The following is a 26,362-nucleotide window of genomic DNA, read 5'->3' as shown; positions in this document are numbered from 1 at the left end:
TATTTCTGGAGTCACACACTATTGCTACTCAGCAATCCCTCCAACTAGGGAGAGGCATGGGGAACAGTGGGATAAGCATCGACTTTGGAGACAGACAGCTGAGTTATTATATCAACACTCTGAACCTCGGTCTCTTCATCTCCTTCATCTGGGCAATAATAGCATCTGTGTAAGACTACAGAGAATAAATGCATGAGATTTTATGATTAAACAAGTGAGCATGTAGGGAGTGGTTAGCATACAGTAGTCTCCCAATAAGTGTGATTCCTCCTCTTTTCCCCCATTAATCCCAGGTGAAACTACTCGGCTTACCTGATTCAGAGCCCTAAGTGCCTGTGCTCTGAGGCAGGCAGAAAGCCCGAGAAGCTTCTTAGGAAGTGCGTTCACAGCATCCTCACTAGTCCTGATGCCTCTTGCCCTCTGCCTAGTTCTTAAATTTGGCTTCCTTTAAACATGGGCTTTGGCATGTTATTGGACACCTTTCCTGGCCTTGGCTTCCTGCACGATAGTTCTGTGGCTCCTGCTGCCCCAACATGCCTGTCTCCTCTCCCCAACAGCCCAACACCTTGATGAGGAGAGACTCAGAGCTGATAGCTTCAGATGGGGCCAGTCCGTGGCCTATCACCGGGGCCGGACTCCCTGCCAGGACCTTTGCCTCGGACACCAGGGAAGGTACAGGAAGGTAGAGGGACGTGACACTTGCTTCTGGGAGAGTTTCCAAAGTAACGGGGGAGGTGAGCAGATGCACTGAAAAGCTAACACAAGCGTCAGTGGAAATAAATCAATGTTCCAGAGAAACAAACAGTCATATGCACAGGAAAGTCCTGCCACTGACTGAGGCATCTGTGACGTCTGTCATCCTCATCAGAAGAGGTCTCATTAAGGACAGGGACTGTGTCTTATCCATCAGTCTGGGGTTCTGGAGGCAGAGGGTTCACTCTTCTCTATCATACCGGGATTCCCAAGGACAGGGCCATGTCTCCTGCTGCAGATCAGGGCCCTTGGAGTCAGGGCTGTCTCTTCTACATGGAGTCCAGGGGCCCCTGAGGTCAAGGGCTGTGTCAACCCATCACACCATGAATTAGAGCCCAGGGCTGTTCATCTTCGCAGCTGGGAATGTTTCCTGGTAACACTGTGTGGGCTAAGTCATCCAATTTACACCCCCAGTGCCCGTGGCAACTGGGAGCATCCCCAGGGTGGGCATTCCCATGAAACCTCCAGCCCGAGGCTCTGTTGCAGGGCTGGTGGTAATTAGAGGTGATTATAATTGCTGTGCATTATTAATAACACACGAAACAGAAGACAAATGTAATAATGAAAATGTTGTGAGGTGTCATGAACACACAGTAATTGGAATAATAAGTTAAAGAATGAGTTTATGTAATGAGATCAATGAGGCAAGAGTTTAAGGAGTGTGTGCATCTGTGGTCCCGGATAATCCAATTCAAGAAAAATTTCCCCCAGACCTACTTAGCTGAAGATGTTTTCCTGGAGAAGAAAAGAGCTGCTGGTGGCCAGACAGACACTGAACATGGGGGAACGTGTAGGTCTGTATGTGTGTCTCAGTCAGGGTGGGTTGAGGCTCAGGGATTGGTTATGGGAGAAAGGATAAACTTTGGGATGACTTAACTGGCCAAAATGGAATTCTGCATCTATTTGTTTTAATATTTGCCCTCTGGGACTATAAAAGGTTATTGGTTATTGATAAATAACAATAAAAAGGTTATTGGGAAAATGGTGATAATTACATGGCCCCCCACTGGCTTATGCAAATTATGTCATCTACTCTGGAATGAAGCCTGTGAATTGCCTATTGTTATCTCTGTTTTATAAGCCAGGAAGCTGGGGTGGAGGGGGTTTGGTGGCCTGCCCAAGATCTAACAGCTGGTAAGTGCCTGAGTGGAGACCTGACCCTGGTGACTGTGCAGCCCCAGCCCTGTCCATCTTGCCAGCCTGTTTATGACTGTCCTTCGCTGAGCCCCGGGCTCCACAGAGAGGTCTCCGGCTGGGCTGACCTCACGGCCTCTGTTGCAATCAGCACACTGTGGCTTCAGGCTCTCTGGCATATTGGGGTTTTACGCAAGATTTCACTGTAATGCTAACAGCGAGCATTCATCCAGGCTGTGTTCCATCCGGCCCTGTGTGGAGTCCTTAGTGAGCAGAGCCATCAGCCTTACAAATAAGGACCAGCAACTGTCCCCGCTCCCTGGGTATCACTCTACCTCTCCCCACCCGTGGGGCCCGGAGCTCAGAAGAGTCTTCTTCAGAGCCTGGCAAGGAGGTTAGGCCTCCCACCTGAGGCCCCACTGCAGGCAAGTGTGTGCTAAGGCAGTCCCCAAACCCAAGCCTGTTGGTCTCTAGGCCCGCGTGTGTTTCACCACCTCACAGCAATTGACTAACTTTTGGCCCACCCCATTAGTGAAGCAAAATGAAAGCACGTGACCACCTACCAACACACCTTGGCAGAGGCGAACTCCACAAGCGCCGTCTGCCCCCCAGGCACGTGATGCGGGCCGTGCCCTCCAGACGGTACCCGGGGAAGCAGGAGAAGATCAAGGTGTCGCCTACGCCAAACTGCAAGCCCTTCCGGATGCTGTAGGCTGGGACCTCAGGCTCCTCACAAGGCTCCAAGTCATATTCTGGAAAAGGAGCAGGAGTGCTGGGGTCGGAGACAGAATATGGAAACATACAGACACAAACACCAGGGAGAAAAGGGCCAGAGGTAATGACAGACAGAGGTCAGAATACATACACACTGGCCCACAAAAGGTAAAGAGAAGAGAAGAATGATCCTAAGAAGAACAGAGGCAGAGAGACACACAGTGAAGTGAGTAACACCATGCTTCAGATACTGGGGATGGCTCCCCACTGCAAGCAAAGAGAGGACACCGAGTTTCTGGAAGCATCCTTCCTGGAAGTATTTATGAGGTCCCCGTGACTTGACCTTTCCCTCCTCTGACTCTTCATCCCCATATTAACCCCAAGCCTCAGGGCTCAAAGACTTTCCTGCCTCTCTCTCCCTAGGCACTGACCCAGATAAATTCAATCAGCTTTGTTCTAGAGGGTCAGAATGTATGACCCAGCCGAGGGCAACCTACATTGGGAGAAAGAATCCGAATGCTTCACTCAAACTCTGTCTCAGCAATGCTGGTGCTGGAGGCAGATGGCAAGCATGATGGAATGGCACTTATCACCCAGGGATCAGCCCAGTACCTCTAGTGAGGGCACAGAAGTGACAATTTCCATTGTCCCCAAGGGTATCTCCCTTCTGGGGCACAGTGCCCCAGGGCTTTATGTAGTAAAGAGAAGGAGATTTCCTCAGATGGGGGGAGGCATAGTGGCTAGATATGTCCCACATATCCATGACCTGGCCAGGCCCATGGCAGGTGGCTTCTGTTGGAGGGACAGCGTGGGGTTGAGCTGGGCCACATCCCAGTTCCTAGAGGCCAGATATCTCTTGCCCATCCTGGGAGAACCCGTGGGATGAGAAGAGGCACTCTGGGAAGCAGTGGGATAAGAGTGGTGGGGTACTTGGGACCAGAGCAGTGAAGGGTCTGCTTTTCTTCCTGAATGCCAAATTAAAGAGCTTTCTGCATAGGATTCCTAAACACAGAGATAAATATCTATTACTACTAAATAAGCATTGGTGAAGAAGTCCCCAAATAAGACTCTAATATGTTCATTTCAAATCCCTTTCTTCTTCTTCCTCCTCTTTTTTAATTACTGGGGTCATGAAACAGTGGAACTGAAATCAGCAGAAGAATCACGTATTCCTAGGACAGGAGGGGACATCCTAGTCCAACCAGTTATACTGGTGATTTTCAGAGTGGATCTTAAACACCTTCAGGGAAGATTCCCCTAAACACCTGCTTCCCAGTCCATCATAGGGAGGGCCTCCTTGTGTCTAACCCAACAATCTTTTGCTGCAGCAAAAGTGAGGTCATTCTCCCAGGGACTGGAAAGTGGATCAATGTCCATCTGCTGGGAAGACCAGAGGCTGGCAGCAGAGGGAGAGGCAGATATTCTGCCATCTCTTCCCCCAGGGGACCCCAACATGCTTTACCTGCGAAGGTGATGTTGAATCCTTCGTAGGACATGGAGAAATCAGAAATGAAGCGGACCTGGGCAGTGAAGTTGCCATAGAGTCCAGCGCTGATGGGGGCCGGCAACCGTGAGCCGGTCAGCTGTCTCAGGGGCTGCGAGAAGCTGCCGTTCTCGGTGATGAGGAGGTAGTCGTGGCCACTCTCCAGGTGGAAGGTGTGGAATGTAAAGAACACACCTGCCAAGAGACCAGAAGGGTCCAGGTGACAAACTGAGATGGCACCAACAGCCCCAGTGCGAGATGGGATTGGCACAAACATTTCCAGTCTGTGGACGTCTACCAGTGGGTTGGGGTGCAAGCATGCATTGATAGCCACATACGGGGGAACCAGAACGAATACGTCCGAATGATCCAGAATATGCCATTTGCCCACAGGTCAGGGAGAAGGACACCGCCTTATGGTTGTCAAATTTGAAAGATTTATGGCTAGGTCTGTGAGAATGCTTCATAGCCTTTCACTCATTCACAGATTCTCTCATTCATTTCTCAACAAGTATTTGTATATCTGACAAGTGCTTCCTCCAGGCTAGGATCCAGGGCCAGGGAGGAGCAAGAGTATATACAAGACATTCAACAAAGAGCTACAGTACAGAGTGACAAAAGCACTATCAAACATCATCCAGAATGTTCCGGGGGCAGAATGGCAAGCACTAAACAAAAGCGATAATATTCACTAACATTTCAGCACTAAGTATCTGCATGTCACTATGCTATGTGTTTTATTGCCTTGTAGTTGGCCCCTATCAATTGGAAGAGAAGATCTGAAAACCCAGTTAACCCCACCAATAACTCATCTCCATTTTACACCCAAGGAAACTGAGGCACAAAGAGGAAAGGCACATGTCCAGGGTCACCCATCTAGCAGGTGGCAGAGCTGGGATCTGGGTGCAGTCTGACTTCAGGGTTGTGTAATAAACTGCTCCATGACACTGCTTCTCCCACTATGGAGAGAGAACAGGCAGGAGGGGTGGCCAGGTGCTGAGATGGGTCTGGCGGTGAGAAAGATGGGGTGGTAGGATCTCAACACCCGAAGCAGCTATTGGACCAGATCCAGATGGCCGCCTGTGTTTGGGTGGGCCCATGTGTAAATGCCTGCCCACTCACACATCAGCACGCCCATGGGAATGTATGCTGTGGGCGTGCTAAGGGCAGGTGCTTGGCTAGACTAGGGGGGCTAGATTCATTTGCTATTCAAAGTCCATGGACCAGCAGTATGGGCCTTGCCTGCAAGCTTGTTAGAAATGCAGAATCTCAGCCTCTGACATAGACCTTCCAAATCAGAATCCGCATGCTAACAAGGTCCTTTATGTGTCTGTAGGCACATAAAAGTTTGAGGAATACTTCTCTAGATAATTAGCAACAAGTTTTTGATAAATCATGGTTGGATCCAAGCTCTCAATGCTAAAATATTTAAAATGTTTTCATAGTCTTGCTTCTCTATGGATAGGAGCTGGTAAGCCCAGAGTTTGGGGGATTCTATGGGTGGGGGCAGGGGAAAGAGAAGCCCATAGAGGTGATGGAACCAGGCATGCAGCTTGTAAAAAAAATTTTTTTTTTTTAAAGATTTTATTTATTTATTTGACAGAGATCACAAGCAGATGGAGAGGCAGGCAGAGAAAGAGAGAGAGGGAAGCAGGCTCCCTGCCGAGCAGAGAGCCCGACGCGGGCCTCGATCCCAGGACCCTGAGATCATGACCTGAGCCGAAGGCAGCGGCTCAACCCACTGAGCCACCCAGGCGCCCAAGGCATGCAGCTTGTAAATGCCCTGTGCCCAAGCAACTATGTTACATCTATGGACCTATTTCCTCAAGGGAACAAATCCTAAGCACCTACTAAGTGCCAGGCCTGGGCTAAGCAGTGAGAAAGATCTCCCAGTTTAGTGGAGGAGACTGACACATCCATAGTGAGAGTCTAGAATGGCAGCACAGAAGAAGAGTGCCAACAATGCCCGGAGGGTTGGGAAGACTTCACAGAGTCACAGTCTTTGACAGGATGGGTATGAGCATTTTGGGGATGCACAGGTATGTGTGCCCACGTGTATCCTATCCTCCTCCCAACACATCAACACAGGTGCACACGAGAAACTGTTCTCCGTCTACAGTGCTTGGGAAAAGGCTCGGTGGAAATGTCTTTCCCTCCTGGTAAAACAAGGGTTGGGTAACGAGTGGATCAGACACAGTACGGGGAATTGGAGTTGATGAAGCACTAAGCCTCACACTCTATTCTTCAGCGTGCAAACACAGCCCCTCCATAGGAGTAAACATTTGGCTGGCATTCTAAGGATGAGTAAACAACTGAGATGAAGCCCCTGGGTTTCCCAGCTGTGCTGATTGCTTGAGGCTCTTTTGGTCATTGTGAGAAAATGAAGACATTGTCACAGAGGCCCCATGTTGGAGTCTGAATCCAGATTTGGTGTGACAGATGCACACACAAACCGATACTTCACTGGCGTGACCATGTCGAATCCTATGAAGGATGTGGGTACCACGCCAGGCAGACATTCAGAGCTGTGGAAAAGGCATGGGCTTTGGGAGCGGGGAGGGACCCAGACCTGGGTCAACTGCCCATCTACTAACTGAAGGGTCTGGGCCGAAGTTGCTCAAGTGTCCTGAGTTCTAGTTTCCTCCACCATAACATGGGGATGATAGCATTTCCTCATAGGTAACATTTAATTCTTGGAGCGAGGAACAATTAGGATAGCAGATGCAGAATCCACGGCATGGTGTCCAACACACAGTAGGTTTTCTTTTTGCTCAGCTTGTCTAACTTCTAGACAGCCTTATGGATTGAAAAAAATTTCACTTCTGGGGTCTCAGCAAGGGCCTGTTCTTTGCACTCCTGAATTAGCCATTCCCTTTGGCTGGGAAGTTGAACAATTCTGAATTTCATAGAGTTCGGAGTTTCTCCAGCTGTTCCTCTGCCTGCTGGGGATCAATCAGAGTCAGTAACCTAATGGATTTGTTAACCTGAGATACTCTTATAGGCATTGCCCTCTGCAGAAGGGTCTAGGTTCAATTTAATTCTATTCATATAAATATTTCTTGAGTTCCTCATGTGTCAGGCATAGAGCCAGAACCTAGGGAAGCTGCAGGAAACAAGGCAGGCATGTCTCCCAAAGGGCTTGGAGTCTCTGTGTGGGGAGCAGGAAGGCACAGGATCATGTGGGAGCCCACAGAGGGGAACCCAGCTCACACCCAGGCCTCGGAAGAAAGGGTCCGGAAGGCTCATTATAGGAAGTGAGTTCAGAAGACGAAGAGCTGGCCACACAAGAAGGGTGGTGGAGATGGTGCAGTGGGGAAAGTGTCCCAGGGAGAAAAACAGCATCCCAATACACAAAGCTCTAGAGGACAACAAAAGTCTGGGAAGTTCTAGGAACTGAGAGAGCTTCAATGTAGCTAGGACTTAGTGTTTATAGGACTCAGAAGTAGGCTGAGAAAGGTGAGCAAGGGCTATAGGCTCACGCCAGCTATTTTATAATTTCAAGCTTTATACTAAGGTTCTGGTAAAGCCTTTAAATGGTCCTAAGGAAGAAGTGACCGGGTCATACATCAGCAACCCTGTGTCGATTCTCTGCCTGGAACACCTCTTGTCCTGGCTAATACTTGTTCATCCCTGAAGACTGGCCCCAGTTTCAACTTCAGGACACCACCTAATCAAGCCCTAGGGTGGCCGCTGGATGTTTGCTACCTCTATCTGCTCTTAGCCATGGTACATTAGATGGACTCTAATCTTCCTGAAGGCAGGCAATGCCAGAATGGTTCATGCCACTGGGTTTTCCTAGCACCAAGGGTAAGTGCAAGTATAACATAAGCATTTGCTCAATATTTGAATCGCATTGACTTCTAGACAAAGACACATATAGAAAGGCATAGAGAAACATACCCTGCCCCTCCGCGATTACAGATGCCAGACAGAAAGAAAATCATGACTACTGGGGGATGTTCCTTTAAGGATTATGAGGAGCTGCCTTTCTTGCCCTCTTGATGCCACAGAGGAGCTTCTGGCTCCCACATTGGTCCACTCTGGCCAAGACTTACTGGAAACAGCTCTGCAGGATGAACAAGGACGTTGCCCCAATCCCTCCTCTCCTCAAGGAGAAGGGGACAACCAGGCCTCACCCTGACTGCCTGCAGGGTCCTTTCTCCCCAAGAAGCTGCATGCCACCCTAATCCCAGTTAGGTCAGGCCTATTAGAGGCAAAAGTGAAGTCCTTAAGCACACGTGGGAAGACTTTGAGTGACTTTTCTTACAATTTTTTTTTTTTACACAAGTAGTATAGTTTACATGTAATATTCTTATTGCTCAAAATTAGAAAAAATGGAGAAGATAAAAATAAGAGAGTAGTGGCACTAACGTCTTGAGGTATAACTTTTCAGGTACTTTTCTATACACATATCTTGGTTTAGTTTTTATAAACTATGTTCTTTTGGCAAACATCTCTTTTGGCTTAACAATGTATTACAACTATACCTGTAGGTCTTTATTTTTAAATTTTTTTTATTTTTAAAAAATATTTTATTACTTTTATTTTAGAGAGAAAGAAAGAAAGAGAGGAAAGTGGGCCAGTGGGAGAGGGAGGAAAGAATCTTAAGAAGACTCCATGCTCAGCACGGAGCCCAACATGGGCCTCGATCCCCCAACCCTGAGATCATGACCTGAGCTCAAATCAAGAGTTGGTCACTTAACCAACTGGGCCACCCAGGCACTCCTACCCTGTAGGTGTTTAAATATTCTCTCACATTATGGTTTTTCATAGCTGCATAGTGTTGCATTATATATAGGTATCATATATTTATTTAACATTTCCTCTTTGACAGACATTTCAGTAGCTAACTAATCTTCCAATTAGTAAAGTATTCTAGGAAGCACCCTTGCAGCTGAATCTTGATGTATAGTTGTACTTATTTTTTTCAGATATATTCCAAGGAGTGGAATTGCTGGGTCCAAAAGCACATATATTTTGAAAGCTTTTGATTCATATCATGGAACCATCATCCAGAGAATTTCAACCATTTTATACAATGTCTGCGCTGAAGAAGAGTATTCATGTCTGTACACTGTCTCCCACACTGTTATGATATTCTCTGCTGACTTGAAAAAAGAAATGGTATTTCATTACTGGTTAAATTTGCATGTCTTTAATTATGAGTGGGGTCAATGTCCTTTCATCTCTATTTCTTCCACTATGAAGCATTTATAGCTTTGCTCATTTTACAGGCCTAGAGACCAGGTATGTTTTTCTTTAGGATTTTTAAGAGCTCTCCATGCATCAGGTTGGTAATCTTTAGTTGATTATATATGTTGAAAATAATTTTGTCCACTTACTGTCTGAAATTTTTATGGCCTTTTTTTTTTTTACATAAATCCACTCAAAGTTTTATTTAATCAAATCTTACAGTCTTTGCCTTTATGGATTCTGCTTTTAGTATTACTGTTTATAGTACATCCCCACCTGAGGTTAGATTTTTATGTTCTTCTAGTATTGGAATTTATGTGGTTAAATGTGTGAGGTCTGTTTGGTTCTTTTCTTTTATTCCCAAGTGTTTAAGTCCAGTGTTTAAAAACCATTTATTAAATAATCAATCCTCTCTTCAATGGATTGGAAATGACACTTTAATTATGTACTACAAACTGTCTCTCTCACACACATACAGAAGTGTGCATGTGTGTGCATGTACAGTCTCACACACATACACACAAGCAGGACTCTATGTCTAGACCTTCATATGCCTGCATTGGTTTGTGTGTCCATTCCAATACTCATACCACATCGTTAAAATTATTTTAGCCAATAACATTTTACTATCTGAAAGAGTTACTCTTTTAAAAATTTTTCTTGGCTTTTCTACATGTTAATTCTTCTAGATGAGAGGTTCTTATTCAAGGGCATGCATCAGATTTACTAGTGAAGTCTTCAGAAATCAAAGATGCCGGTTTTCCATCTCCAACATGGAGAATCAAAACCTCTACAGTACAGTCTAAGCATTAACATATTTGCTACAGTGCGCAGGGGTTAAGAACTGTGACCCTGGATGGACTTCAGAATAAGCTTCTGAGGATAGAAGCCATATGTGCCTGGTTACTGTTTATTCCCAGCCTGAGTCTGCTGCATGGGTGGCATTATTCAATTAATATTTGCTGAATCAAAGACTATATTATTTCCTGTTTATTTCTAACCAGCACCCTTCCTTTGAACTTGGATTTCCAAAGATTATTCATGTGAGGGAAGTTGAGGTAACAGTCCAGACTGGTGAGGAGTATGAAAACATGGCATCTGAGGAACAGCTGAGCTATGAAAGAAGAGGTTCACGGGTCCAGTGTCTGAAGGGTGAACATGAGGAGAGGGGGGAGATGGATCCTATGTTCCTCTAGGACACAGAACAAGGAAAAAAGCTTCAGGAACATCTAATAGGCTATTAGGAGGGGTCCGATCTATCAAAAAATGACACCAGGTGCCCATTTGCTGAATGTGTTGGCCACCTTCCCACTGCTGGGGCTGTTTAGGCAGGTGTGGTGCCATCTTGTTGGGAGCAATTAGAGAAGATTCCTGCATTATGTAGGGTTTCATAGCTGGTAATTTCTACAGTATCTTCTAGCATGAAGATTTTAGATTCTTAAAAATATTTGTGGAATGTATTCTGTGATTCAAAGAGATGGGAAGCTTATGGGAGTATTCCTGTTGATGAGAAAAATTCAGACCAAATGCTGAGGTCACTACATAGGGAGATCCCCACTGAGGCCACCTTGACCTGAAGAACATGGGGTTCTGACCACATCACAGTCCAATACTTGCTCCAGGCCTAACCACTCACCCTTGCCATGGGATGTTTCAATAATCCAGGTACAGTTCAAGTTGTTGGGGTAGAAGTCAGGAAACCCTGGTGATAAGATGGTCCCACTGGAGCCTTGAATGAAGCCACCACAGAGTGCTACAGGAGTAAAGACAGTGTTGAAAGACCAGAGTGGCCCAGGGAGCTCCCTCACCCCACCCCATATCCCCATCCCCAACCAATCCTCCTGGGAGCTGGGGAACCATCTTCTCTCAACCCTCAACCCTCACTAATGGGTGGGAGAGTCAATGCCCCTTCTAGCTCCTGGTCTTCACAGCAGGAAAGGAATCCACTACCTTAGCACCCCTTTGCAAGGCGTGTCTCACCTTCACAGCTGGGCAGGGCCCGGCTCCACTGGAAGTTAGGCTCACACTCCAGGGGCTCCCCGTCACTTAACGTGTAGCCTGAATCACAGCTGAAGGTCACTAAAGCACCCACATAGAAGTCATTTCCATGGCGCTGCCCATTTACAGGGATCCCTGGATCCAGACAGTGGTCTGACTGCAGTGTTATAGCTGGAAAAGAGAGCCCACAGCTGGAACAGACAGCTAACCATCACCACAGAAGGACCCTAGCTGGCCCACAAAGGGAGGGAGGAGAGAACCCTGATTTACAGAAAGCTGAGGTTGTCATTTACCCATGTGTCAAGTGTGGCTGTCGACATCTGCTATGACATCTGAAGACCTGTTTCTCAGAGAAAATAAGCTGATTCTAGTATTTGTCCATCCGTCCATTCATTCAATTAACATAAGTTGAGTGTCCACTATGGTTTAGACCATGCTAAGTCTTGGGGATACAGACATGAGTAAGAACATGGGGCTGCCCTCATAGCGCTCTCAACCAGCACTTTCTCTACTGGTCTACAAAGAGTGGAAGTGACATCCATCTTGTTCAACTGAGGCAGCACAGATGGATGCAGAAGGCGATGGGGAGGTGAGGGTGAGCGAGAGATGCTATCACATTTCAGCCTCACTATCCTCAAATACTCTGTCCCCAGACAGCCTGGCATGGTGGTGCCCAGTCACCTGCAGGTAGAAGAGGCTTTGTGGTATGTGGGTCATCAGACTTCACTGTTTCCAGAGGCTCCCCTCTGAGCTCCTGTGGGCTCTGACAGATGCTGAGAGTAGGGGAGTGCCCCCCAGGAGCACAGCCTAACTGAGGAAGCCACTGGGATGGGGCCAAGTTGGGGACCCACTGCTGGAACAGTCCTTGGTCCCTACACCCTCCTCCCAGCCCACCTTGTCATCTGCCTCCCTGCCAATACTCACTCTCATAGCGGAGCTGGAAGCCGATGTCCGAGTGACTCTTATCGGTAGAGAAGAGGAGGTAGAGGTAGTTGCTGGTGCTGATGAGGAACTGGGGGACCTGGGTCCCATGGTAAACCCCGATCAAGGGTGCTGAGTATGTCCGTCCATCTCGAACTTCCAGAGTATCATAGTTGACCTCGGTTTTAAATCTGCCAAAGATGGGAATGTAGACTTCTTGAGAAACATGAGGCTTATTAACTTGCAAATGACAAAAGGTCCTGCCTGACCCAGGACTTCAGAACAACCAAATTTTGGTGGGCTGGGACATTTTAATATAATCTGCACACATTCATTAGTGATAGGGAAGGGCCTTCTCCACTACATTTAGCCCCTCCCCCACCTCCGATGGCTGGGCACTCTCTCAGTCCTTCCTGTGGCCTGGGCCAAGATGCATCTTCAGACTTAGAGGCACAATGACTAGTCTCATGGGGGGTGGTCAGAATGTTCTAGGCCAGAATTCAGTAAACTATAGCCCAGGGCCAGATCTATTCTATAGCCTGTTTTTGTATGGCCTAAGAGCTAAAAATGGTTTTTAACATTTTTTTTTTTAAAGATTTTTTATTTATTTATTTGACAGTCAGAGATCACAAGCAGGCAGAGTGGCAGGCAGAGAGAGAGGAGGAAGCAGGCTCCCTGCCGAGCAGAGAGCCCGATGCGGGGCTCGATCCCAGGACCCTGAGATCATGACCTGAGCCGAAGGCAGCGGCTTAACCCACTGAGCCACCCAGGCGCCCGGTTTTTAACATTTATAAAGGGGTATGTTTTAAAGAAAACAGAAAATATGCAACAGATAACCACAGGTGGCTTACAAAACCTAGAATAGGACTTTCATGGAAAGTTTTGAGCACTGCTATTCTAGGCTATGGATGCTTTGTCTGGAAGAAGTTTCTGTTCATATTTGGGTGGCTACGTTCCCCACCCAAGGGGCATGCCTGGGGTGGAACAGGAAATGCAGCATATGAGCAGGATTTGGGTCAAAGGTCAGGAAGGCTGCCTTTCCATGCTGCAAATTTTAGAGTTATACTCCTCAGATGCCAATGCCTGCTTCAACATTTGATGGTGTCTATCTGCCCACTCTCCGTCACTGGGGGTGAGGGGGGCAGAAGGGCTCTGACATCCCAAGTGATACCCTACCCACACTTCTGCTCACTCCTCCAGTCATAAACAACACAAACCCCACTACTGAGGTGAAACCAAGGCCAAGCGCAAAGCCTGTGTGGCCTATCTCCATCCAGGGCAATTTTTTCCAATGTTCTCTGACTTTGCTAACATTTCAGCAAACGTGCTGGTCCTCCGCCCTCAACCCCAGGCTCCCCTCCACCACCACTCCTAAGAAATCTACCCCTCCCCCCACCCCTGGCTCTGTTCCCTCCAAGGCTATAAGGTTGCAGGCACCTGTCGAAGGTGATTTTGATGGGGTAGCCTGGCTGGGCTTCAATCACCCAGGCACAGCTGAGGGCATCCTTGTAGAAGCCAGGCCAGCCTGGGGACAGGATGGTGCCACTGGGCGAAGTCAGATGACCACCGCAGGGAGCTGGGGAACAGAAGGGAGAGAAACAACTTTCTTGTATTGGGAGGGGGAACAAATGAACAAACAAATAAAAACTCTCTCTATAAAATGTATCTGCCAACAAGTATTGTTTTTGTTTTTATGGAAAATTACATAAACTATATAAACTGTGAGTTCTGTCTATTGGGACCTTTATAGACATGCTCAGTTACATCATTTGGACTTTTATTAAAGGCCAGAGGGGAGAAATAAAAATAATCCTTTAAACAAAGTCCTCTGTCATTCTAGGATGGCTGAAGTACAGCTAATATTTGGGTTGCACTGGTTTTTCCTTTGTTCTTCGCTCCTTGCATCAGGCTTGTGGCAAAAGCAGAGATCCGGCCACCTCTGGCACGGGCAGTGGGCAGATCCCCAAGCTCAGCTTGGAGCTCGGCCTTGACCTACTCCACTGTAAGTTCCTTGAGGGCAGGGGCCTTGTTCATTGTCTTTCCCAATTTAGAGTCCCCAGCATTAGCCTAGAGCTTGGCACACAATTATCCCTTTGTGGCAGGAATCAGTAATCATTGCTTGAATGAATACATGAATGCATGGAAGGATGAATGAATGTGGCTCATGGCAGGTGATTCCACAAGACACTGGGTAGTGCAGACATGTCTCTAATCCTGCTCCGTGTGTCCTCTCAGTCCCTTGGTCGGTCTCACTCTTCCCATCCCTCAGCTTCCTGTTCCCACCAGCATCCTTCCTTCACCATCGCCTCCTCCTGCAGCTGGACCTTGGCCCTTGCGGTGCTCATCAGAGCGAGCCCAGTCCTCCTCTTTCTGGTAGGTGGTCAGATTTCATCCTGCATGCCTTTCAAGTTATCTTAGGTCCCGTGACCGCTTTGACAAATCACAAGAGAGCAGTAGTGGTACGGTCCCGCCCATGGGGAAAGTTGAGGAGCTGGTGCCAGATTTGCCGTTTTCTGCCTTGTTGATGGTGAGAGCAAGTGTCAGGATGGAAGTCCCCTCAGGCTGGGCCTTTAAGTGACAAAGGGGCAGGGCCCTTGATGACCAGTGTTAAACATGCAGCTCAGGCAGCCTGTGTGAGCTACCAATTCCTGTTTTTAAGCTACTGAGATTGGGGGCTTGTTTGTTAACACACTCTAACCTTACCCACCTGGTACCTCCCCAGGACCAATGAGGAGGATGCTGGCACCAACCACTACCCACACTGTGGCCACTGTCACCACCACGGCCACTCATGGGCTCACACGGACAGTCATGCTCATTCTTCACAGAACACAAATCCTGCAAGGGTGGCACTATTATTCTCCCCATTTTACAGCTAGGACAGGTTTATGCAGGTGCAGCAACCAGCTCTGCTTTAGTTGGTGATAGAGCCTGGACTCGGACCTAAGAAGACACCATAAATCCAGAGATCCAAAACTAAGCAGACTTCCACTTTTCAAAGAACCCCTATGTCCTTTGGAATTCCTTACTATGGAGCTATCAGATGCCAAAAATGTCCTAAACAAGACCAGGAAGAAAATGAAGAGCTACCCAGTACTTCCATCTCTGCAGGTTTTTTTTTTTGTTGTTGTTTTTGCATGTTTCCCTAGTTAATCAGTTTCAAAAACCAGGATCAAATATACCACACCCTTCCTCTCTCAATTCTATGAACTTCTTGGAAAGACTGAAAATAATTGTCAACATTCTTTTTTAAAAGACTTATTTATTTATTTTAGAGAGCGAGAGGTAGGGGGATTGCAGGGGGGGGCGGGCAGGGAGAGAGAATCCCAAGCGGACTCCCTACTGAGCACAGAGCCTGACACTGGGCTAATCTCACCATACTGAGATCATGACCTGAGCTGAAATTAAGAGTTAGAGGCTCAACTGACTAAACCACCAAGGTACTCTGATTGTCAAGCATTCTTAACAGAGTGTTAGATTAGGAAGTTTAATTAACCTAAGAACAGTAATACAAATGGCAGTAGAAACTCATATCAATGACTTACAATGCTACTTTATGTGTATTATTTCATTTAAAACCACATAACATTTATGCAGTTATTATGCCCATTTTATAGATGAGAAAACTTAGGCTAAGTAGGCTAAGAGACTAGATCAAGAAGTAATGAAGAGAGAGCTGGGATTTCACTTCAGGACCTCTGTCTCCAAATCCACCTGCAGTGCATAATGGTACTACTGCCACAGCTGGCAGCAATGAGCTCATTGGGATTGAGAGCTCACTGTATGTCAGGACTTGATGAGGATTACCTTTGTGACAACTACAACACTAAAAGACAGGTACTATTGTTACTCTCGTTTTGTAGGTAGGGATTATCACCCCATTTTCAGTAAATTGAGACATGGAGAAATTAAGTAATAACACAGCATTATGTAAAACACTGAGGGAGTAAATTGCACAAGGGTATTGTCACTTCCTGGGTAACCCCAGTTTTTAAGATCCATACCTGCCTCTCACTGAACCTGCTAGCACATTCCTCTCTTTGTCCAATGGACGGGTGAGACCTTGGAGGTGTGTGTTTGTAGGGGGGTACTGCTCAGTCCCTCGGTTCCCATGCATAGCCTCAGTAGGAAAAGGGACTCTCTCTCGGATTCAATTCAGCACAGGCCCAGCCTCTTGGATTGTGGACTGTGATCTCCTTACTTACTTTCCAGAAAACTGAAGATCACATGGTCACTTTCTGTCTAGGCTACCCTCCATTCAGTGCACAAATCAAAATAACAAAACCCTATCTAAAATCTCCAGACACGGAAACCCAAATCCTGCCTTTGGTCACCACTTTGCTTTTCTCTGTTGTATTGTTTTACTACCTTGCTGGTTCTTCTCTTCTCCTGCTCATGTACTGCTCGAATGACCACCACTATGCATTCAGTCCTTCACACTCTCTGGTTTATCTTCACGGTGACAGGTGTCAGGCAGGGAGGAGTAGGCAAGGATCCTAAATGCAATGTCTCCTTAACAATTGAAAAGATGCTCAACCTCATTCTAAGGAAATATATATATTAAAACTGCAATGAGAAAATATTTCTCATCCATCACATAGACAAAATCTGAGTTCAAGGACACATGAGACTCAGGGAAAGCAGGTATTCTAGCACCTTGCTGGTGGAAATGCAAAATGGCACAACTCCTGTGAAAAGAAATTTGGTAATATATAGCAAAATTCCTATGCATTCACTCTCTGGCCCTGCTTCTAGAACTCTATCCCAAAGATATTCTTGCAAATCTATGAAAAGACATATATATGTACAAGGCTATACAAAGCCACATGATTTATAGTAGCAAAAGAATGGAAAGAGCCCAAATGGGAGTCAGCAATAGGGAGCTGACTGAATGAACTGGAGTAATCAACAAGATGGACGGTGCAGCTGTAAACAAAAATGAGGGATAGTCTATATAATGTCATGGAGCGGTCCCCAGAATATATTAGTAAGTGAATAAAAACCAAGACAAAGAGGTAAAAAATAATCCTATGATTCCATTTATTGTAGAGAGGGGTGGGAGAGACACACACACACACACACACACACACACACTCTGACTCATATTATAACAACTGATGAAAGAATGAGGCCCAACCTCAAGATTATCTATGGAAAGAAGGAGGGAACAGGGTGGAGAGGAAAGGAATAAAAGCTAGACTTTCTCAGAATGTATCTTCTTTCAGAGGTTTAAATTTGGAACTATGTAAATATTTTTCACAACTAAAGAGAAAGATTTAAATTTGATAATCAAGCTCTCAAAACTCAAAAGCAGAGTGAAATAAATGAATACAGTACTGTGTCAGTTGGTGGCATAATCGCACATGAAGAAACTAGCGAAAGAGATTTTAAAACACAGCCATCCCTAGTAGGGTCTAGGAATGAGAGGAATCGAAAGTAAAACAACTTAAACCATTTTCAGTAATCACACTGATGTTGTAGTGGCTGTGTCATTCTGCGAGTCTTGGGTGTGCAGTAGGGAATGGGAAATCATGCTGATGTTATAGGGAACTGGAATTTTCAGCAGGAATGAAAGCAGGTACAGACATGATATCAAGAAAGTAAAAAAGGAAGTATTCTTACATCTGAAATGAAATAAACCCATTATGCATTTTTATCTTTAAAAAAATGATTCTTTAGCTCTGTTCATTGAAAAGCCTTAGAGACAAAGGCCAACTCAATAGGAATAATTATCCCCAGCGCCCAGATTGTCAGTATCACTTTCCACCAAAAAGGGACTAGGGCTCTTTGGAGAAATGGCTGCTTCCAGGTCAGGGAAAGAAAATGTTCAAAATGAGGTTGGGCCACTTTCAGAAAGGTACCCACTGGCCAATGGGACAGTTGGAGTGTTGGTTAGAGTGATAACTGCAATGGATTTAAATATATAAAATATGTTTAAACACCCTGAACCATAATGGTATTTAAAAATGTTCAACTTTATGTCAGGGAATTGACTCATTGAATAAAAACCAGTAAATAAAGGAAAATAATTAAGTTTTTCTCTGCCTTTCCTTCATGAACTGTACCTCAGGGTAACCAAATAGTTGATGAGGGCTAGTTTTCTTTAAATACTCCAGCTTATAAAAGGAGATAAAATGATAGCATGTGGGCATTTTGCAATCTCATCGCTGGCTCCTACCATCCTCAAATGAGAGACAACCAGACATTATGCGTCTCTGATGGTGGCACAGAGCCCTGCCCATAGAACATTCCGGTCAAAAAACGGAAACTAAATCTGATTAGGTTTTTAGATCCTACTGCCAATTAAAGGAAATATAAGAAAGAGAGAAGGTCATGTTAAACAACCTCCTAGGGACATAATGGTCAAAATACAGAGTGCAGGAGACACCTCAGAATAAATGACCTGGCTTCTTCCACAAAAAATCAGAGGGGTGGGCATAGAGGTCCACAGGTTAAAAGAGCTGACACATATGCGCTACCTGTAATGAGTGAACCTAAGCAGGATTCTGATTTTTTAAAAAATATCTTTAAAATAAAGTGTTAAACAATGATGGAAATTTGATTGTATTAAGTAACTATTTTTATTTTTTTAGGATGACGGTATTGCTGTTATGTCATAAAGAGCTCTTTTTATCTGTTAGAGATACACACTAAAATGTTGTGGATGGGCTATTTTGCCTGAAATTTGCTTCCCAATAATCCTAGAGTGGGGGAGTGGCAGGGGCAGCAGGTAGGGGTATGAATGCAATGGAATAGGCTATGAGTTTGTAACTGGTGAAGCTGGGAGGTGGGCACAGAGGTGCATCAATTCTTTTTGAAATTTTCCACTCAGAATGTGGGGCAAAAAAAGGAAATGCACACACTCACACTCACACCTCTCAAACTCATACTGCGTACATACTCACATGCACAACGAAAGAAAAGAGGGGGAGGTTTCGTGCCTTGAATAGAGATAAGAGTGCAGGGATAAGACAAAGGAGGGACCCAGTACCTGGCACACAGCAGGTACTCCATAAATACTTTGTCAAAGGAATGAAGTACTGGTTGAAAGATAGAAGACCAGGTGTTATGACTGAATTGTGTCCCCCCAAATTCACAGGTTAAAGCCTTAGCCCCAATATAACTGCTTGGAACTAGGGCTCTTAAAGAGGTAGTGATGAAGGTTAAATAAGATCATTAGGGTGTGACCCTGACAGGACTGGTGTCCTTCTAAGAAGAGACACCAGGGATGGGCACACAGAGAAAAGGACATGTGAGGACACAGCGAGAAGGTAGCCATCTGCAAGCCAAGGAAAAAGTGGCTTCGGGAGAAACCAAACCTGCTGGCACTTTGACCTTGGATTTCCAGCTTCCAGAATGGAGAGAAAACAAAATTCTATTGTCCAAGCTGCCCAGTCTGCAGTATTTTGTTACAATGGCACAAGATGACTAATACACTGAGCTTCCCCATGACGGACACTAACATCTTGCCAGGCCAGGAGCAACTGGGCAGTGATGGAACACAAGAATATGAAGAACTAGTCTTTGAGCCTCGCGGGTGCCGGCCACTAATTTATGTGCCCTTTTTCTTTTCTTGTATGTTCATCTTCACAACAACCGAGAGGGTGGGGACTGGTATTAGCCTCATTTCAGAGTGGAGGAAACAGGAACAAAGAGGTTAGCTAATGGGTCCAGAAACACACAGCGAGGAAGTGGCAGAGCCAGGATTTAAACCCAGCAGGCTGGCTCGAGAGCTTGTGTTGTTAGCCACTGTGGGTGTGGACATGGGAATGCCCACCATGACCACCACCCTTGGAAGGGTTTTAGGCGAGGACATGTCCAGCGTGAACAACCAGAACTCATGAAAGCCTTTTCTGGTGGCCTGCTACACCACTGTTTGTGGCAGCATGAAAGGTGAGTGAACTTTGGAGTCAGACCTCACTGGAGGATTCAAAGTGATGCTCTGGAATCAGAGTACTTGGATTGGAATCCTGACTCTCCCATTCATTTAGCTGTGTGACCTTGGGCAAGTTACGTAACTACTATGTCTTTCAGTTTTCTCCTCTGTGAAATGAGGACAATATAGTACTTACCTCCAAGGTTGTCATGAGGATTCAGTAGGGCAACGTATGCAAAGCACTTGGCCTCATATTTAACATGTAGTAAATGCTTAACTCTTATCAGCTGCGGGATCTCAGGCTGGTCAATTCACCTGGCTGGTTTGCAGCTTTCTTGTGCTTGGAGCCTAACAACATCTTTCTCATGAGTGTGGCCAGAAGATTCAGTGAGATAATGTTAGAAACTCAGTAACTACTTACTTCTTCCTTGGAGGTCTAAATGAGCTACAACTATCACTTGGATTCCTCTTGTGGGAATGGGGAGAATTGGCCTTCTGTCTTTTTATAGGACTTTTTAATTTTCTGATTATAAAAGTAACACATCTGGTACATACAGCAGAGAAAAACAATGTGGACGTGTTTACACCAAACAGTCAAACCATTTTCCTCTAGGGAGCAGGATGGGGAAATGAGAATTTTCACTTTGAACTTTATCTCACTTACGTATTGCTTAAATTTTTTACAACTACCAAATATTACTATAAAAATGAGAATACACACTCACTGTAGATAATTTATCTCCTTTTCCCCCTCTGTGCATTTCCTATATAAGCAGCATATATATATTTTTAAAAACCCAGTTTGAGGTTCTTTGTCTTTTAATAGGGAGTTTAATTACCTTTACTGTCATAACTGATATGTTTGTCTTACTGCTGTCATTTTGATTTATGCTGTCAATTTCTGATGCTTCCATGGGGTGTCCTGTCTTCTCTGTCTCTTGCAATAGGCACTATGTTTCCTTTTGTTTTAATTTTCTTCTGGGATAGGAAAAGGAGAAACTTGCTTTTTATTCTACTTGTGCATACTTAGAAGTATTTCATAAACAAGGTTGAAATTATATTATCTGTAGTGAAATAATTCCAGAAAAATACAGAAACAGTGTAGCCAAGAGTCTGGGTCTGAATTGTGGCTCCACTACTGACAAGCTGGGAGTGACTTAACCTCTCTGGGCTCCAGTGGGGACTGCAACTACACCTGCTTCCTACCAGGTGCAAGGCTGACATGAAGGGACACCTGTAAAATACTGATCCTAGTGTGATATGCTTACTTGGTTCTTTCTGGGGAAAAAAAAAAAAAAAAGACGACGACGACAAGGAAGAGGTGGATGGGGGAGAGGGATAATCAGGCGCACCTGTGTAGATGCCGTCACTGCCTGGAAGGCTTTTTAAAATATATTGCTGACTTTAAACATATGGCTCCCCTATGTCCTCTGTTCTCTAGACAAGAGGTCAACAAACTACAGCTCGGGGGTCAATCCAGCCCATCCACTTAAGTGGTGTCTATGGCTGTGTTTGTGTAACGGTACCAGAGTTGAGACCCACATGGCCCGGAAAGCCAAAGCTACCTCCCAGCTGGCCCTTTAAGGAAAAGTTTGCCGACTTGCGCCTTAGAGCCACCAGATGATCATCCTTCTTTCTAAATTTAGGAGAAGATGCCATTTTCTCCCTTGTCCCATTATAGCCTCTCAAAAGCTAAGTGGCTCTTGGCATATATTAAAAGATTTTTTAAAAGACCATTAGCTTTTGCATTTAATTGTCCACAAGGTGGGGATACTTAATCAAAAACAAAACTAGAAAAATGGAAAAGACAAAAGATGCTGATTCCAAAGCCGGGTTCTCCCGAGGCTGGGATACAGGGGGAAAGGAGCCATGGAGGGGTCAATCCCAGGGGCTTCTCTACCCCATCTACTCCACTGTTTTCAGTCTGGGTTTGGCTACCCGAGGTAGGGTCTCTGACTTTGGCTCTCAGATATACAGCTCCCCAGATTCCTGAAAACCAGCTTGGCAGCAAATATCCACCCCTCTGAGGAAACTGAGCAGGCTCTCCTTTGTGCCAAGTTCATGGTCTCTCCAATGGGATGCTCCCTATGCCTGGTTGCCTGTGGTCCTCCAACCTCAGCATTCCCCATCCTCCCAAGGGAATGGATGGGATAGTTTTAATTACAAAATTAGGACTTTGCCCATGTAACAGTGAGTCTAATCCTCTCATGCACTCATACATGGTCTCGAGTATCTCACTGTGCTGATGGAAGTAGGGTCTAGGAATCCCTGATTCAGGAGGACGGACCATGCCAAGAAGTGGGGTCTGCAGTTACCAAGCCTTAGTGTCTCCTTGGTGGGGGGGGGTGGTCAGCTCCACTGGAACTGATCCCCTACAGGCTTGGGGCACTGGGAGCCTGGGCTTCTGCCCTGCAAGAGAATCATGGGGGGGGGGGGAGACAGGACCAAAGGTCAGGGAACTGGTAAAGAAAAATGAAATGGTGGTGAGACCAAGCATCCAACAGCGTGGTCCAGTAGCGGCCCCGAAGAACAAAATGAATTAGGAGAAGGGAGAGATCCAGTGAGCGAGAGACAGCAGGGAAGATGTCTTGGATGAGATGGACCAAGACAAGGACAACCAAAGAGGTCAAGGGAGAGAATAAGGGAGAATGAGGGGCAGCCTGAAGGAAAAGTGGACAGTCCTCCAGACCCTGGGCTCTGCACAGTGGCTTTGCAGGGTCATGGGCTTCACCCATAAATAACTCCATCACACATGCATGATCACCCCTCTGCTGTCAACGATGGCATGATTTCACCTGCTAGTTCCATGGCTGAGAATGGCGTTTCCAAAAAAGCTCACTTCACTGGGGAAAATGGCTGTGACGTTGTGTGGACCTCATTGTGGGAAATTGGAGGGCAGAAAATAGTCTGTTCATGACATGATTGGGGCAGGTGCCTGCAAGGATGGAAGGGCACCACTTGAACCCCCGAAGTGGAGTGATATTCATCTGAGTGGGCTGATGAAGAAATGGTTAAAATCATGCTCACGGCCAACACTAATCAATCGCTCCCTCTCTGCCAGATGTGCGTCCAAGGTCAGTGGGTGCTCACAACAACCTGTGAGGAGGTTGCTGTTATTAATGGCACCATATAGATGGGGCTACAGAGGCACGAAGGGGTCAAGTCATTTGCTCAGGTTGCCTCAGACTGTAAATTTCAGGGTGAAGGCCAAGGGCAGTCTGGTGGGAGTCAGGCTCTGGAGGCCATTAGGGAGAGACTAACCTAATTAAAAGGACTTTCCTTCATTCATCCATTCAGTAATTTATCAACCAGTATTGGCTGAGCATCTAAGAGTCTAATAATTTGCCGGTTGTGTGGCTGTGAGGCAAGGTAGATCTCCTAACCTCATGGAGCTTACAATCCAGGGGCAGCAGAGCAAACCGTTTTGAGTACTTCGTGCCAGAAACTGCCCTTTATAATGTATCTTGTTCTCATCCCCTCCCTTCTGTGTTCAGCCGGAAAATACAGAGGCGCAGAAGGAAAAGGTGACTTGCCAGGATTCCATGGACTTGAAAGCCTACCTTAATTGCAGACCCTCTGCCATGTGCACTGAGCAGTCAGCGGTCTCTCTTCTCCCTTCGCCCACCCATCAGCTCTGGGGCAGTGCTCGCTCTAACGCTCCCCTCTTCTTTTCCCGCCCTTCCCACCTGCTGGCTGGGGTGCACGGATTTGGGTTTGGGGACTGGGTATGGAGAGAGGTCAGTTAGGTCTCCATCTCTGTCCATCATGTGAAAAAAGAGGAAGCAGCTTTCTGGCTCCCCACAGTGGAGAACTACAAGCCCCTGCCTCCATGTCCATGGTCACTGCCTCCCAGGGGCTGGTGGATGCTCACCTTTCATCTGTCAGTCACAAATTTTACTGAGGGTTTGCTCTGTGGCAGGCACAGTGCTTGGGATGCAGATGTGGCCTGATTCCTGCCCTCTAGAAGCTTTTATCTGTGTTTTACGTGCCTACAGTTTCGGGGAGCAGATGGCTGGTCTCTAAGCCTGAGTCAAACCTACTTTGTGTGGCCAGGCTGGACTAAGGAGACACCATAATAACCTGCACTTGCTTCGAGCTGTGTTTCTCCTGGCTGGCTCCTTTAACAGGAGCGTGAAGGCCAAGGCAGGGAGACGTCCCAGGGAACTGGGGAAAATGAGCACATGGAGAAGCGAGTGCCAGGTGGCCTGAAAGACTTCAAACCATGGTGCTCCCCTGGGCAGGAGCTGGAAGAAGTGCTCCTAATGGCTGTACTTCTCAGTGTTCTCAGTGGAAGAGAGTTCTCAGTGGAAGCAAGAGGTGTTTTTGGTGCCTGACTGTCTAAAACCAGCATTTCTCTAGGTTAATCTCTGGTTACAATTCAAATTTCTGTACTATAGAAATTTTAAATTTTCGTGCTATGGTCGTCCTATAGAGCCCCTGCTGTCCCAGTGTGAGGGTGAGAGGGTGTCCTGGTTCCTGGGAGAAGAGGAAGGACAACATGGACAAGTGTCACTCAGCCCCCTCCGCCTCCTCTCCAGCCGAAGGTCCCCAGACCCCCGCCCTGGCAGGCACCTACCTTCACACCGCAGCACGGCGCTGTTCCAGACCACGCTACCCTCCTTCAGGATGCAGGTGATGGTCTCCGAACCCTGAGTCCCGAGGAAGCCTTCGTCACAGAGGAAGGAGATAGAGCTTCCCAGCTGAAGGCTGTCACCAAACCGTTTGCCATTCACCGGAACGCCAGGATCTGGGCACTCATTGTGTCGGAAGGCTGAGTGGATGGGGATCAAGGACAGGATTAGGCAGAGCTGGTGAGCAGATGGAGCCCCCAACCCCAGAGAAAACAAGCTTCATTATGATAGGCAATCCTAGACCCCCATCGCTTCCACAAGAACCTGCCATGTTGGAGACAGAGCCAGATGCCCCAGAACCAGTCAGCCACAGTGGGCAGAAAGCAGGTGATTGTTAAACTTGATCTCCTGCCTTCCTGAGCACCTAATCCAATTTCGTGCTAATGAACATATATGAGTCAGGCAGCGGACTAGGTATTTCTCATGTCAGCTCATTTCCATCATATAATGGTTCCACGAGGTAGACATGATTACCCAGGTTACAAATGAGGAAACTGAGGCCCAGCATGGCTTAGGAGCAGAGCTCCGTCCTACTGCCACAATCATTCCACACTTCCCTAACTTCAGACAGTCACGGGATCATTTATGCTGCAGATGAGCTGGGCTCCAAGTCCTGTGACACTAATAGACACTAAGCATCATAAAGTAGGTGCTCTGGACTCAACCCTGTCTGAAGCCATCTCCCTCATTTCCTTGTGTATTGTCAGGCAGCCTCTCGCTCCATCATCCAGGCAATGATAATGCAGCAGGAATGGGGCAGAGGAAAGAGAGTGCTTGTGGGTTTAATTGAGCTTTGCCTCTTGTTAGTTACACGGTTCTGGGCAACTTACGTAATCTTGCTGAGTCTCTGTTTCCTGACCTATAAAATGGAGACCATATTTCCCTGGCAGGGTCATTTCAGGATAGAAATAAAAGGAAAGTTGATATGAATTTGAAAGTGGAGAATGTTTGGGATGGTGCCTGACAGATGGCAAGTACTCCCTGAGTATGAGTCCGCTGCCTTCTTCCCATTCCCGCTCCGTCTCCACAGAGCACGTTCCCAGCCTGCCTCCACCAGGGTGCCACAGTTCTGGAGCTCAAGTCTCTGAGCCACACCCTCTCTGCATCCCTGCTATTGTGCGGATGGCGCTTTCCAGGAGGCCAGGCTCCCTGGCTGTGTGGGCTTGTGCCACTGTAAATGAAGAACTCAATTTGCAACCCTCTGAAGTTCACTAGTGATCGAAACACTTGTACAACCAGGAACAGAAGGGTCCCAGAGGCTGCTGGATCTTGCTGGAGGCAAGAGACCTGCAAATCTGGGGATCCTCCCTACCAAAGGTGAGTCACGGGAGCATCTGACGTGGGGATGATTGGGACGATCCCTTGTGGAGCCTCGGTAGACACCCTAACACACTTCCCGCTGAAATGCAAAGCCCAGGACTTTAGGTTTCTCACCGTCCTTCATGAGGAACGATGACTATGAGGGTGCCCTGACATTTAGAAAGATGCCCTTGGAAGAAGAGTGGTGCTTGGGGCCCAGAAGTCCAGACATGTCTCCTAAGAACCCCCTCAGTCACACATGCGCGCATACAGGCAGGACTCCAAAGCTACTTCCAATGTCAGGGTGCAAAAGCTGTAAGTCAAGAGCCTTTTCAGACCTCAGTTTCCTGGCGTGTGGAA

The 26,362-nt window shown here is 46.6% G+C and overlaps 1 protein-coding gene across 1 annotated transcript in view; it reads right to left on the bottom strand.

The window, feature by feature from the left end:
* CSMD2 (CUB and Sushi multiple domains 2) overlaps positions 1-26,362 on the bottom strand; it is a 619,562-nt gene that overhangs the window by 194,881 nt on the left and 398,319 nt on the right. The window contains exons 15-21 of the mRNA XM_047727770.1: positions 24,649-24,843; positions 13,634-13,772; positions 12,200-12,387; positions 11,258-11,446; positions 10,914-11,030; positions 4,064-4,279; positions 2,451-2,639 (exon numbers count right to left, since the gene is read on the bottom strand). Coding sequence (XP_047583726.1) covers positions 2,451-2,639; positions 4,064-4,279; positions 10,914-11,030; positions 11,258-11,446; positions 12,200-12,387; positions 13,634-13,772; positions 24,649-24,843 — 1,233 coding nt within the window. The remainder of the gene's footprint in view (positions 1-2,450; positions 2,640-4,063; positions 4,280-10,913; positions 11,031-11,257; positions 11,447-12,199; positions 12,388-13,633; positions 13,773-24,648; positions 24,844-26,362) is intronic.

Source organism: Lutra lutra, chromosome 4 (genome assembly GCF_902655055.1).
Source record: "Lutra lutra chromosome 4, mLutLut1.2, whole genome shotgun sequence".
Classification (NCBI taxonomy): domain Eukaryota; kingdom Metazoa; phylum Chordata; class Mammalia; order Carnivora; family Mustelidae; genus Lutra; species Lutra lutra.
The sequence above is the reverse complement of the archived record's forward strand: the minus strand, read 5'-3'. Positions and strand labels throughout refer to the sequence as shown.